This window comes from Panthera pardus, unplaced genomic scaffold, assembly GCF_024362965.1.
Source record: "Panthera pardus isolate Hobbes unplaced genomic scaffold, ASM2436296v1 HiC_scaffold_21, whole genome shotgun sequence".
NCBI classification, from domain to species: domain Eukaryota; kingdom Metazoa; phylum Chordata; class Mammalia; order Carnivora; family Felidae; genus Panthera; species Panthera pardus.
The window spans coordinates 53,102,898-53,117,991 of NW_026526777.1; the positions used below are offsets into that span (position 1 = coordinate 53,102,898).

Consider the following 15,094-nt stretch of genomic DNA (forward strand, 5'->3'; position numbering starts at 1 on the left):
AGAGAGCAAGTGAGTGAGAGAGTGTGAGCAGGAGAGGGGCAAAGAGAGAGGGAGAGAATCCCAGGCAGGCTCTGCGCTGACAACACGAAGCCTGATGTGGGGCTTGAACTCACGAACTGTGAGGTCACAACCTGAGCTGAAATCAAGAGTTGGACTCCTAACCAACTGAGCCACACAGGAGCCCCTAAAAAAGTATATTTGTGCTCTCATTTTCCCCTAGTTGTTGCAGTGGGAGTGATGGCTGTCACTACTTACTGCATTCTACTTGGAAGCTGAAGTCTTTGCATAATTCTTAAAACTTTTTATTGTAAAATAAAACATCGATTTAGAAAGCCACACGAAACAAATGTATAGTTTAATGAGATATTACAAGGAAAGCCCACTACCCAGGTCAAGAAAAATAAGTTTGCCTGCCATACTGGAAGCCCTTTGGATGTATCCCTTTCCAAACTCAATGCCTTCCTCCACACAAGAGAACCATTATCCTGACTTTTACAGTAATCACTTCCTTGTATTTCTTTACAGTTTTTACCACCCAAGTGTGCATCCCTAGACACTTACTCTTGTTCACTGTAGTTTTTTTAAAGTCTCTTTTTACCTACAGGTTTTTCCTCCATAGCCCTTCTCCCCCCCCCCCCCCCCCCAATTCATCCTTTAGAACCTGGGGTATTCAACCTGCAATTTCTCCCACAACATGGATTTGATTGACTGGACACTCATAGTGCAGTTCAATGCACTGGTCTGTCCTCTGTATGTTCTGCAAATTGGCAGAACTTCTGGATTCAGAAGTTTGATCAGACCACATTTGGTCCCTTTGGCAACACTACAGAAGGTGGTATGTTAGCAGCTGTTAATTATTAACACCTAGGCCTATTTATTTACTGAGTGTTGCAAAATGGTGACATTCAATCATTTATGTTCCTTTATTTGGATATTTTTATAAAGAAACAATCCTCTTATCTACTATTTTGTACCCAATTCATATGTGATACAGTTCATATAAGAAGGGTTGGATGTATGCATGCTTCTTTCACTTTGTTTACTAGTACTCAAGATGATAAATTAATAATTTAGAAATAAATTAATTTCTAAAGGCAACTAAGTAGAGTTTAAAAAAATGTCAGTAGGAACTCATAGATTTAAATATATTTATCGGATTTTAATCAATCATAATTACTGTCTCTTTTAAAGTTTAAACTGTCCCATCTTTGGTCAAGTGGGAACACCTTCAAGTTTGTTCTTGACTCTCTTTGACATCTCCTAGTCTTTGATAGATGGCTTGTATTCTGGTATGACATGCTGGTCCGGGTTTATTTGTACATTTCCTGTCCTAAATCTGGAAACAGACATTTCTCCAAGAAGCCCTGGTTTCTTTTAGGGAAATGGAACTTCAAGACCCAGTCCAGGAATAGAGACGTTCACTGCCACTAGTTGGTCATTATTTCTAGGCCTCTTCAATTGACAGAGCTAGAATATAATTATTTGTAAATGAGGAATTTAATTCAAATTGAAATTTAGGCTACAAGGTCTTTTATTTAACTTCTATTTTACATTCATATTCTTCCACATCAAGAACTCTAATTTTCAAGAAACCTGGAGAGGATAGAATCAGAATAACCCATACCCATTTTCTTTATTCCACATATACATTGCAGTCTCAGAATAGCAATACTATCACTTCAACGTCCCCGAGAAGAATTACAATTCTTTTTGCATATCTCTTCCCATTCTCCTCCCACTTTTGAAAATACTTGTACCACCTTTGTACTAACTGAGCATACAGCCAGTGCAAGCTACTCTCTCTCTGCACCCTTTATTCAGAGTTCCTGGATTCTCTGTATGTTTCATGCTCACCCTCTATCAAGGTCTCTAGCAATTTTGTCTGAAGTTCTGTGGTAGATTCCTCAGTAAGGACTCATGGGAACAGTGTTCCCTAACTTCTTACATATTAACAGTTTGTGGCCTTCATACTTCAGTTTCTCTGGGTATAAAATCCTTAGCTTACATTTTCTTTGATTAGCCTAAATATGTTATTCCATTTTCTTCTAGCATAAAATATTGCTTTCAAAAAGTCTGATGGTAAATCTAAATTTCTTTCCCTTATAAGTAATATGTACTTTTTTGTTGATGATTAAAGAATTTATCTCCTTTTTCTTCAAGGTCCAATAATTTTATTAGAATAGGTACTGATGTTGATTGTTCTGGGTCAGTATTCAGAAGGTACATTGCAACCTTTCAATTTCAATTGTTTTCAATAAACAATTTCCACTTTTTTTTCTTAGAACAGATTTGAATTATAGTTCTTAGCATCTGTTCCATTCTCTTGCTTTGGTTTTCTTCCTCATGGTCTCCTATTATTTGTATACTGGACTTTTACCTGTCTTCAATACTTATTGCTCTCTCTCAAAACCTTTTATTTCCTTTATTTTTTTATTTTAAAACATTTCCTCTTTCACCTTCTATTTATCTTCTGGGGTTACTTGTTTTATTTCTAGTTTAGTCTTCATTCTGAAGTGATTTTTCCTTTTATTTCTAATATTTTTCTGAGTTTTGCCACTTCATTTTTGGGTTTTTCTAACTCTGACTTATGTAGTGTTTTCATATCTTGCATCATTTTCCTAATGTCATTAAGCACATTGTGAAATAGTTGCTTACAATTTTGATCTGTTCTGTGGGCATGTCTTTCCGCTGTGCTTTTATTGTCTATAGAGATGTTATTCTGCTGCTTATTCTCTCTCCATATATTAACTCTGTATTGGATCTAACCTCAATGCTTTGCTATTGTTCATTTTTACATGAAATGAGTTGTCTTGAGGAGTGTTCATGATAATTTTTCTAACTTCATGGAGCTTTTTCTAGTTTTTTCCTATAGTGTTAAAAAAGTAGAGTGGTTTGCTTCCTGAGATTTATTGGTTTTATTCACTGGTCCTCCTTTTCATCTTGGTCTTCTCTTCCCATTGGATAATAACTCTGTCCTGCTCAATTTTGATCCTGCAGCCAGAAGTGTGGGAACTGTTCTGGAAGGTCATCCTGCTGGTCAGTTCTGAGGGTTCCTAGGGACTAGATGGCTCTAGGGCAGCTGGTTCTCAACTGCCGTGGCTTTGCACCACTCCTCTCCCCATCCAGGGACATTTGGCAGTGTCTAGAGACTTCTGGTTGTCACAACCAGGTGTGTGCCACTGGCAATTAGTGGGAAGAGGCCAAGGATGCTATTAAACATGTGAGAGTGCACAGGACAGCCCCCCACAACAAAGAATTATCTGGTGCAAAATGGCAATAGTGCTGAGGTTGAACAACTCTTATTCTAAGTCATTCAGATCTTATTATAGGTCGCTTGCACTTACTCTATATTAGGAGTGAGCAAAAACCCTTCTTAGTCTCAGCTGTTGGTCCTAAATTTTCCTCTCACACTTCCTAATAAATATGTATTGTCTATTTTGGGGTTCTTCTGTTCTTATATATGTCATACTTCGATTGCTTTTCTGTATTTTCTCCTGCACAGACACTGATATCATGTAGGTCTTGTGGCTTTTGGTACTTTGCCTTTGCCCACTGGTTTTGGTGTTTATGGGGATACTCTCTCCCCTAGTTCTATTTTCAATGTTGCCCATAGGGCTTTTTAAAAGCTGTGGCAAAATATACATTAAATTTGCCACTGTAATCATTTTTAAGTGTACAGTTCAGTAGTGTTAAGTACATTCACCCTATCATCCAACCAAGTTCCATAATTTGTTCCTAGGTTTGTAGCTTTGCTATCTATTGCTCTGTTCTTATGTGGGAATTTAGAGAGATTACTTGTTGCTATCTTCCCAGAATCCTCTTGCAAAGAGTTTCGAAAGTGGAGAAATAAGTTTCTTAACAGAAAAAATAATTTTAAAAATGGCTTTCAAGAGTTACCTGCAACTTTATCTCTATTTAAGGCAGAGTTAAACTCTTCAACTTAAACATGGTAACCCAACCCGTAAATGCTATTTGAAATATTCTGAAGAGTCATGAAGCATTTCCTTTTAAGAAGTGAGAATGAAATAGGGTATGTTCTTGACAATAATCATAACACACAAGCCTCCAAAATCCAGTCTCTAGGGTAGAGTGACAAAAAGCTGATGGAGCAAGAAATTAAGAACAGAATCTATTTCACTAAAATTAACTGATTTGTAAAAGTATAAATCAAACTTTGGCAGCCAACCCAGATTTCCCTAAGTGGACTTCAAGAATTAATGAGAATCCATATACTTTGGGGTATTTGTAAGATGCGCTAGACAGAGTATTATTATTTTAATCATTGTTTTGGAGGAAGTCTGGGCAAAGTCACTAAATACACTTCAAGTACTGGGGAAAGAGAACAGATTGCAGAAGTGGTACACTTGGTATCATATATAGAAGGTAATTTAAAGTATGATTCCAACTCTTCAATGTTAGGTTTAAGCAGTATAACAGTTTGGAAATCGGGTTATATCTTTCATCTTCCTACACTTAAGATCAACTGAAAACTTTTCCCCTAAAGCCCATGGGATATCCACTGAATAGTGGCTCCCCTGGTGTCCTAAGCTGTTTCTTAGGTCTTAAAGAGACCTTTATATTCTTTTAAAAAAATGAAAATGATTTGAAGAGATCACCTCTCAACAATGTTGAGGCAGGACACGCCATCCTGGCCCCCCACAGCATAGAGAAAGCCTCCGAGCACCGCCACACCAACACTCGTCCTGCACGTGCTTGTGGGAGCCACATCGCTGCTCCATTGGTTTGTTTTGGGGTCGTACCTGCAGAGAACACATTAAGAGCAGAGTTTGTACTATACAAAGAAAGTCTGGCCATATCTACACAGTCTATGTTCTTTCCTGTAAATATGGACTGATTAATAACTAAAGCATATGTAATGCTAATTTATGTTTTAGTTTTTAAACTTAATTTTTTTATTTCAACAAGTTAGATATGAATATGTTTTCTTTTAAAACTTTTTTCAGAAAGTTTTGGACAAAGCTAAATTTCCCTTTGAGTTCCACCAATTTCTGGTCTCTTCCCATTGTGACTTGGTGTATGTCCTTCAAGACAATACTTTATAATACCACAACGTAGGAACTGTTTTCTCACTCGACATATTTCTGAGATCTACCCATGCTAATAGATATAGCTCTAGATTCTTCCAACATTTCATTACTGTGTGTGCCTTATATTATTTAATACTATCCCTACTGATGTATCCTTACATTGCTTATTACATTTTGCCATTAAAAACAGTAATTACTAATTTGACCAGTAAAAATGATTTTGGCATACAGGACCTGAATGTGAGACAGGAAACCATCAAAACCCTAGAGGAGAAAGCAGGAAAAACCCTCTCTGACCTCAGCCGCAGCAATTTCTTACTCGACACATCTCCAAAGGGAAGGAAATTAAAAGCAAAAATGAACTATTGGGACCTCATCAAGATAAAAAGCTTCTGCACTGCAAAGGAAACAATTAACAAAACTAAAAGGCAACCGATGGAATGGAAAAGGTATTTGCAAATGACATATTAGATAAAGGGCTAGTATCCAAAATCTATAAAGAACTCACCAAACTCCACACCCGAAAAACAAATAATCCAGTGAAGAAAAAGGCAGAAGACATGAATAGACACTTTTCCAAAGAACATCCAGATGGCCAACAGACACATGAAATGATGCTTAATGTCACTCCTCATCAGGGAAATACAAATCAAAACCACACTGAGATACCACCTCACTCTGGTTAGAGTGGCTAAAATGAACAGATCAGGAGACTATAGATGCTGGAGAGGATGTGGAGAAACAGGGACACTTTTGCACTGTTAGTGGGAATGCAAACTGGTGCAGCCGCTCTGGAAAACAGTGTGGACATTCCTCAAAAATTAAAAATAGATCTACCCTATGACCCAGCAATACTACTGCTAGGAATTTACCCCAGGGATACAGGAGTGCTGATGCATAGGGACACTTGTACCCCAATGTTTATAGCAGCACTTTCAACAATAGCCAAATTATGGGAAGAGCCTAAATGTCCACCAACCGATGAATGGATAAAGAAGATGTGGTTTATATATACAATGGAATACTACTTGGCAATGAGAAAGAATGAAATATGGCCTTTTGTAGCAACGTGGATGGAATGGGAGAGTGTTATGCTAAGTGAAATAAGTCATACAGAGAAAGACAGATACCATATGTTTTCACTCTTATGTGGATCCAGAGAAACTTAACAGAAGACCATGGGGGAGGGGAAGGAAAAAAAAGAAAGAGAGGGAGGGAGCCAAAGCATAAGAGACTCTTAAAAACTTAGACTAAACTGAGGGTTGATGGGGGGTGGGAGGGAGAGGAAAGTGGGTGATGGGCATTGAGGAGGGCACCTGTTGGGATGAGCACTGGGTGTTGTATGGAAACCAAATTGACAATAAATTTCATAAAAATAAAATAAAAATAAAAATAAATAAATGTGAAAAAAAAAAAAAAAAAGACCTTACTGTAGGGATAATCATTCTACCCTACCCTCCCTATCCTCTTCTTTGCCTTGGCATTTGAGAAGTGACAATGGTTGAGAAGTCCCAGAACCTGTAGTGAAGATATTTAAAGCTAGGGACACTGTATTTTTTTGATTCTTTTAGTTTTATTCTTATAAAATCCATAAAACTCAGATTCTGTGAAAAGAAACTCTTAATACTAGATGATTTTAATGTCCTGGTTATTTGAGTTGGCAACTTCAATATACTCAAACATACTCAAATTAGAGTATATTCTGCATTGATAAATTATGGAATATGTACTAAAGAGGATTTATGTTATAGAAATTGGAATTAAATACTCCTCAGGTAAAGGTATGGTGGCAGTCTCTCAGCATAAATTCTTCTCTATTAGTTTACCAATCATGCCAATCCCATTCACTTTGTCAGTGTTGGTTTAGGAAAGGCATGTGACCTGATTCTAGCCAATGATTGATGGGGGAAGGTCTGCTAAGAAAAACTGGGGTTTCTGGTGAGGATTTCCTTGCTCCCAAACTTTCAGAAAGAAGACATGGCCCGTTTTCTCCCTGTGAACAGAGTTACGTCTAGATGTGATGCCCAAAACTGCTCCAGCCATCTTGATGTCTATTTGAGAAGGAATCCATATGTAAGCATTGCAGAGCTAAGGGAGATATCAGAGAGGTGGAGTTAAAGCCCTGAGAAACCGTGTTTCTGGAAAATAATAAATTATTTTAGCCTGCTTAATAGAAGTTTTCTGTTAACCTGTAGCTGAAAATATCTTAACTGAAAATTTGAGTGACAGAAACTCTTAATAATTGATAACCTATCCTCACACTCTCCTCTGTGAAAATGCTTCAAAACCTGTAGTTTTGCTGATATATGGCCATTCCTTGTAAATTTCTCTGGAAGGAAATGTGGATTTCAGAGTAGAGAAATATTATAATAAAATAATAATTAAAAGACCTTATTATTATTAAAAAACACAGTAATTACTCTTGTATATTTCTCCTTGTGCAAATGGATGATGACAAGTAGAATCAAGGGGCACAGAGTACAGTCAGTTTTTTTTTTTTTTTTTTTTTTTTTAGAGAAACAGCATGTGAGCAGGGGAGAGGGCAGAATGGGGGCGGTGTGTGTGTGGGGAGAGGGAGGGAGGGAGGGAGGGAAGGAGGGAGGGAGGGAGGAAGAGAGAGAGAGAGAGAGAGAGAGAGAGAGAGAGAGAGAATCTTAAGCAGGCTCCCTGCTCAGTGTGGAGCCCTACACAGAGCTCCATCCCATGACCCTGGGATCATAACTTGAGCTGAAATCAAGAGTTGGACGCTCAACTGACTGAGCGTCAACTCAACTGACTCAACTGACTAGGTGCCACTCGCCCCACCGTTTTAAAAATATTTTAGTCCATCTATTCACATTTTTTTTTAGAGACAAGTGGACGAGGGGCAGAGGGAGGACAGAGAGAATCTCAAGCAGGCTCCACACCCAGCACACAGCCCAATGTGGGGCTCGATCTCATGACCCTGAGATAATGACCTGAGCTGAAATTAGGAGCCTGCCACTTAACTGACTGAGCTATCCAGGCGTCCCAAGTCATTTTTAATTTTATAACATACTATCAAAAAACTATCAAATTGCTCTTTTTGTAATTATATCAATTTTAATTGTTTTCAATCTCATTAATTTTTTCTTTGTATTTTCTTGGATTTTGTGGCTTTTTATAACTTCTTGATTTAAAAGAATGATTTATTTTCTCATCTTTCTTATTTTCAAATGTATGCATATTGTTATAATGCATATAAATTTGCCTCTGAATACTATCTTAGTTGCATCCCACACATTTTGATATATTTGGGCTTAATTATTATTAAGTTGTAAATATTTAATCATTTCCATTCTTATTTCTTTAATTCACTTTATTTTTATTTTTTTTAATGATTTTAATTCTTTTAAATAGTCTCTACACTCAATGTGGGGCTTGAACTTACAACCCTGAGATCAAAAGTTGCATGCTCTACTGCCTGAGCCAGCCAGGTACCTGTAACTCAATTTGTTTTTCAGCACACTTTTTTTTTTTTTTTTTTTTTTTTTTAACTTCTGTGGAGCTAATCCCTCTGTTTGGTTTTTCAGCTCTATAATCTATACCTCTAGATTTTTTTTTTTTTTTGTAATTTTAGAGAGAGAGCGAACAGGGGAAAGTGGCAGAGGGAGAGAGAGATAATTTTAAGCAGGCTCCATGCTCAGCTTAGAGACTGATGCAGGGCTCAATCCCATGACCCTGGGATCATAACCTGAGACAAAATCAAGAGTCAGATGCTCAACTGACTGAGCCACCCAGGTGCCCCTATACCTCTAGATCTTTACATGCTGCAGGATTTTTTTGTTTGTTTGTTTCTAATATAATTTATTGTCAAGTTAGCTAACATACAGTGTATACAGTATGCTCTCGGTTTTGGGGAAGGATTCCATGATTCATTGTTTACATACAACACCCAGTGCTCATCCCAACAAGTGCCCTCCTCAATGCCCATCACCCATTTTCCCCTCTCCCCTGCTGCCCCCACCCCAATGAGCCCTCAGTTTGTTCTCTGTATTTAAGAGTCTCTTATGGTTTGCCTCCCTCCCTCTCTGTAACTATTTTTTCCTGTTCCCTTCCCCCAGAGTCTTCTGTTAAGTTTCTCAAGTTCCACATATGAGTGAAAACATATGATATCTGCCTTTCTCTGACTGACTTATTTCACTTACTGTAATACCCTCCAATTCTATCCATTTTGCTGCAAATGGCCAGATTTTATTCTTTCTCATTGCCAAGAGACCAAACCACATCTCAAACCACATCTTCTTTATCCATTCATCAGTTGATAGACATTTAGGCTCTTTTCATAATTTGGTTATTGTTGACAGTGCTGCTGTAAACATTGGGGTGCATGTGCCCCTATGTATCAGCACTCCTGTATCCCTTGGGTAAATTCTTAGTAGTGCTATTGCTGGGTGATAGAGTAGTTCTGTTCTTAACTTTTTGAGAAACCTCCACACTGTTTTCCAGAGTGGCTGCACCATTTGCATTCCCACCAACAGTGTAAGAGGGTTCCCCTTTCTCTACATCTTCACCAGCATCTGTTGTTTCCTGAGTTGTTAATTTTAGCCACTCTGACCAGCGTGAGGTGGTATCTCAGTGTGGTTTTGATTTGTATTTCCCTGATGATGAGTGATGCTGAGCATCTTTTCATGTGTCTGGATGTCTTCTTTGGAAAAGTGTCTATTCATGTCTTCTGCCTTTTTCTTCACTGGATTATTTGGTTTTTTGGGTGTGGAGTTTGGTAAGTTCTTTATAGATTTTGGATACATTATCTAATATGTCATTTGCAAATATCTTTTCCCATTCTGTTGGCTGCCTTTTAGTTTTGTTGACTGTTTCCTTTGCAGTCCAGAAGCTTTTTATCTTGATGAGGTCCCAATAGTTTACTTTTGCTTTTAATTCCCTTGCCTTTGGACATGTGTTGAGCAAAAAATTGCTGCAGCTGAGGTCAAAAAGGTTGTTGCCTGATTTCTCCTCTAGGGTTTTGATGGTTTCCTGTTTCACATTTCATCCATTTTGAGTTTGTTTTTGTGTATGTTGTAAGAAAGTGGTCTAGTTTCATTGTTCTGCATGTTGCTGTCCAGTTCTCCCGACACCGTTTGCTAAAGAGACTGTCTTTTTTCCATTGGAGACTCTTTCCTGCTTTGTCAAAGGTTAGCTGGCCATACATTTGTGCATTCAATTCTGGGTTCTCTATTCCATTGGTCTATGTGTCTGTTTTTGTGCCAATACCATACTGTCTTGATGATTACAGCTTTGTAGCAGAGGCTAAAGTCTGGGATTGTCATGCCTCCCACTTTGGTTTTCTTTTTCAACATTACTTTGGGTATTCAGGGTCTTCTGTGGTTCCATACAAATTTTAGGATTGTTTGTTCTAGCTTTGAGAAGAATGCTGGTGCAATTTTGATTGGGACTGCATTGAAAGTGTAGATTGCTTTGGGTAGTATCAACATTTTAATGATAATTTGTTCTTCCAATCCATGAGCATGGAATGTTTTTCCATTTCTTTGTGTCTTCTTCAATTTCCTTCATAAGTTTTCTATAGTTTTCAGCATACAGATCTTTTACACCTTTGGTTAGGTTTATTCCTAGGTATTTTATGGTTCTTGGTGGAATTGTAAGTGGGATCGATTTCTTGGTTTCTCTTTCTGTTGCTTCATTATCGGTGTATAGAAACGCAACTGATATCTGTACAGTGATTTTGTATCCTGCGACTTTGCTGAATTCATGTATCAGTTCTAGCAGCTTTTTGGTGGAGTCTTTCATGTTTTCCAGGTAGAGTGAAAGTTTGACTTCTTTGCCAACTTGGATGCCTTTTATTTCTTTGTGCTGTCTGATTGCTGAGGCTAGGACTTCCAATACTATGTTAAACAACAGTGGTGAGAATGGACATCCCTGACATGTTCCTGATCTCAGGGGGAAAAATCTCAGTTTTTCCCCATTGAGGATGATACTGGCTGTGGGCTTTTCGTATACAGCTTTTATGATGTTAAGGTATGTTCCTTCTATCCCGACTATCTTGAGGGTTTTTATTAAGAAATGATGCTGTATTTTGTCAACTGTTTTTTCTGTATCTATTGACAGGATCATATGGTTCTTATCCTTTCTTTTATTAATGTGATATATCACATTGATTGATTTGGGAATATTGAACCAGCCCCGCTATGCTGCAGGATTTCACAGACATGTTTAAGAAATGCCAAGAATCACTGTAAATCAGCACGGCTGAATGAAAAAGGGTGTATGTGAGCCAGAAGCCAGAAGTTATTAAAAATCAATTACTGTAGAATTCTAATGTGCCAGGCACTGGGATAGATATGGGAAAAGACATTTTAACAATGATAGCCAATCAGATATGTACAAGTATATTCAAAATACTTATGAAAGAGCAGAGGAATGAGTAATCAATAGTCTGTAGGGAGTCAGAGAAGGCTTTATATAAGAAGTAAAAACATTGAGTCTTGTAGAGATATTCCAGGGAAGAAAGAACAGCAAGCATATGAGTAGGCAAAGAGAAATAAAAGGATTTAGCATGCCCAAGGAACCACAGGAAATTTGGTGGGTCTGCAGTAGCATTAGGGAATAGGGGTATGCCAGGGGAGACAGACTGGAAAAATAGGTCAGGTGGAAGTTAAATTATAAAGGACTCATATGTTATGCTAAGTGGTCAAGGCTGCCAACTAGTAGATGCAATACTAAAGCAGCAAAACACATTTGTTTCCTGGTTAACATCTCAAGTGAAAACTACATGAATAGCAGAGAAGAAAATTTGAAATTGACCTTACTTACCTTTCAACACTGTTGAGATATGAGGATCCATCATGGCCTCCTACTGCATATAGCAGGTCATCAAGAACACTGACCCCAACTCCACATCGCCTTTTGCTCATCGAAGCTACCATTCGCCATTCATTGGTCTGTGGATCATACCGTTCAACACTAGAAATAGCATCTCCACTGCACCAGCCACCAACTGGGGGAAGTAATACAAGTGGTCAAGAGAATACTTGTTCTAATGCACAGAATGTATTACTCACTTCAAAACTTCAAATCATGACCTATTGCTTGGACTTACCAAATATCTCTAGAAGCAGGTCAAAACATAAGTTATGACTTTTACTTATTCCACTGGGGTTGCGATAATCTTTAATTTTCTAAATAAATCCATTTTACAGAGAAGAGCAAGGACACCAGTTTAAGTCAGATTGGGAAGTAAGTGGCATTTAATGGATAAAACACTGAATTTAGTTAGAAGACTGGAGTTTGCGTGTTACCTCTGCTAAGTGATGTGATCTTGAGAATATCTTATAAACTACCTTACTTGTTAAATAAGGAACAAAAATTTAAAAGTGAAATAATAAATACATTAAGCTGCTTTCTAAAGAATAAAATACTACATAAATGTAATTTGTTATCGAAAGCTTAAAGAACTAAAACCTGACAAAAAATAACCAGCGTTGGTGAGGATGTGAAGAAAAGGGAATCCTCATACACTGTTAGTAGTAGCGTAAATTGATGCAGTCATTCTGGAAAACAATATGGAGGCCTTAAAAAATTAAAAATAGAACTATCATATGACCCAGCAATCCCACTTCTGAATATTTATCCAAAGAAAATGAAAACACTAATTCAAAGAGAAATATGAACCCCTATATTCAATGCAGCATTATTTATAATAGCCAAGATATGAAAGCAACCTAAGTATCTACTGATAAATGAATGAGATATACTATATATACATAATTGAATATTACTCAGCCATAAAAAAGAAGGAAATCTTGCCATTTGCGACAACATAGTTGTATCTAGGGATCCAATCAAGTGAAATAAGTCAGACAAATGCTGTACAATTTCACTTACGTGGAAACAAACAAAACAAAACAGAAACAAACTCATAGATACAGGGAACAAACTGTTGGTTACCAGAGTGGAGAAGGGTTGGGGGGCAGGCAAAATAGGTGAAGGGGATTAAAAAGGTATAAACCTCCAGTATAAAATAAATTAGTCATGGGGATGTAATATAGAGCACAGGGAATACAGTCAATAATATAATAACTTTGTGGGGTGCCTGGGTGGCTCAGTCTCAAAAAAAAAGAACTATAATTCAGAAGCCTAGTTTTCTTTTTATTCTACTGGGGAAAGATTTTGACTCATCTATTCACAGTCTCTTAATAGGTCCTCTTATAACTGAAAATAACACAAAAATTCTTATGACTTATGCTATAAAATACTTTACTTTCTGTTTAATCTACACTCTATAGAGAATTCTACATTATCCAAACTGACATTTAAGGTCAGGAAATGTTTTGAAGAAACTACATTTTTGATAACCAGAATAACAAGTTCAAACTGAGTTCCACAGAGCTTCTCAGAGTGCTCCCTGAATAAAAAAGTGGTTATAGCAGATAATTTTAATTTATTATTCTTTCAAATCATCTCTATTCCAATCCAAAATAAGGGCTACATTATGGAGCTTAAAAAGTGAAGTCTAGGGGCGCCTGGGTGGTTCAGTCGGTTGAGCGTCCGATTTCGGCTCAGGTCATGATCTTGTGGTCTGTGAGTTCGAGCCCCGCATCGGGCTCTGTGCTGACAGCTAAGAGCCTGGAGCCTACTTCAGCTTCTGTGTCTCCCTCTCTCTCTGCTCCTCCCCCACTCATGCTCTGTCTCTCTCTCTGTCAAAAGTAAATAAAACATTTTAAAAAATTAAAAAAAAAAGTGAAGTCTAACAATACTGCCACCCCTACTCCAGCTACTAAAACAATAGCCAAACAAAATAGATTAATAGATAGATTAATAGATCTTCATAATAATCTATCAAAATAGATTAATAGATCTTCATAATAATGGGCGTAACTCCATAAAGATGGTCCTACTACTAGAATTCCCAAAAACAACATGACATCATGAAGACACAGGTACCACAAATAATTAGATCTTGCAGCCTTCTAATTTCAAAATAGACCATCAACTTTCAAAAGTGGGAAAGAGAAACTCTAAGACTGCTCTATGGGAGAGCAAGGATGCAGATGTATGTAGGTGCGAGCATGCAAATGTCTGTGTAAACCCACATAGCAGGTGAATATGTTCATGCATACATAGGAATAAATAAGAATAATAATACAAATTATAAATCTATTAATAACAGAGACATTTGAACACTAGATGTATGGGAGAATTCAGTGCATAATGAATTAATAATTAAGTTTGAAATCTAAAACAAAAATAAAGAAATTCTTCAAAAGAGAAAAAAAAGTCTGATGAGGACTGGAGTGAAAAAGAAAACCTGGCATCAATTTTCTTCTTGCAGAAATACTACAATCCTCTACATGAAGGAATTTAGATGAAAAAACTTAAAAGGAGAGAGCTAAAAACATAAATTATCAAATTTTCCCTCTAAAAATATAGGGGAAAATATATTCCCACAGGCCAAGAGAAAATTAAATTGGGAAGAAAAAAGATAGGCAGTGGTTAGGCTGATGGAAAAGGATACTAGGCCCCAGAGATTGCACAAAATTCCCTGATGAAAAGGAATAGAACACTTCATATATTAAAATGGGACAAAAGAATCCAAGGATGTCTACATCTAAGGAGCCATGGAATTAGTGAAAGTTGGGAGCTTAAATACAAACACTATGCGTCCCGGTTAGCTCCACGAATCAGAATTAGAAAAAAAATTCAGAGAACTTGCTACAGACTGAATGTATGTATGTCCCACCAAAATTTACATGTTGAAATCTAGTCCCCAGTGTGATGGTATTAGGAGGTAGGGCCTTTTCAAGGTGCTTAGGTTATAAGGGCAGAGCTTTCATGAATGGGATCAGTGCTCTTCTAAAGGAGACCTCAGAAAGTTCCCTTGCCCCTACCTCCGTGTAAGAACACAGCAAAAAGATAAGAAGACCAACTTCCATGAAGAAGCAGGTGGGCCCTCACCAGACATAGAATCTCCTGGTGCCTTAATCTTAGACTTCCTAGCCTCCAGAACTGTGAGAGATAAATTTATGTTGTTTATAACCACCCAGTTTCTGGTTTTCTGTTAGAATAGCCCG

The 15,094-nt window shown here is 37.4% G+C and overlaps 1 protein-coding gene across 1 annotated transcript in view; it reads right to left on the reverse strand.

Moving 5' to 3' along the window:
* The window catches only part of KLHL20 (kelch like family member 20), a 63,819-nt gene that overhangs the window by 12,867 nt on the left and 35,858 nt on the right, over nucleotides 1-15,094 (reverse strand). Inside the window, exons 7-8 of the mRNA XM_019425220.2 lie at nucleotides 11,838-12,021; nucleotides 4,617-4,760 (exon numbers count right to left, since the gene is read on the reverse strand). Coding sequence (XP_019280765.1) covers nucleotides 4,617-4,760; nucleotides 11,838-12,021 — 328 coding nt within the window. The remainder of the gene's footprint in view (nucleotides 1-4,616; nucleotides 4,761-11,837; nucleotides 12,022-15,094) is intronic.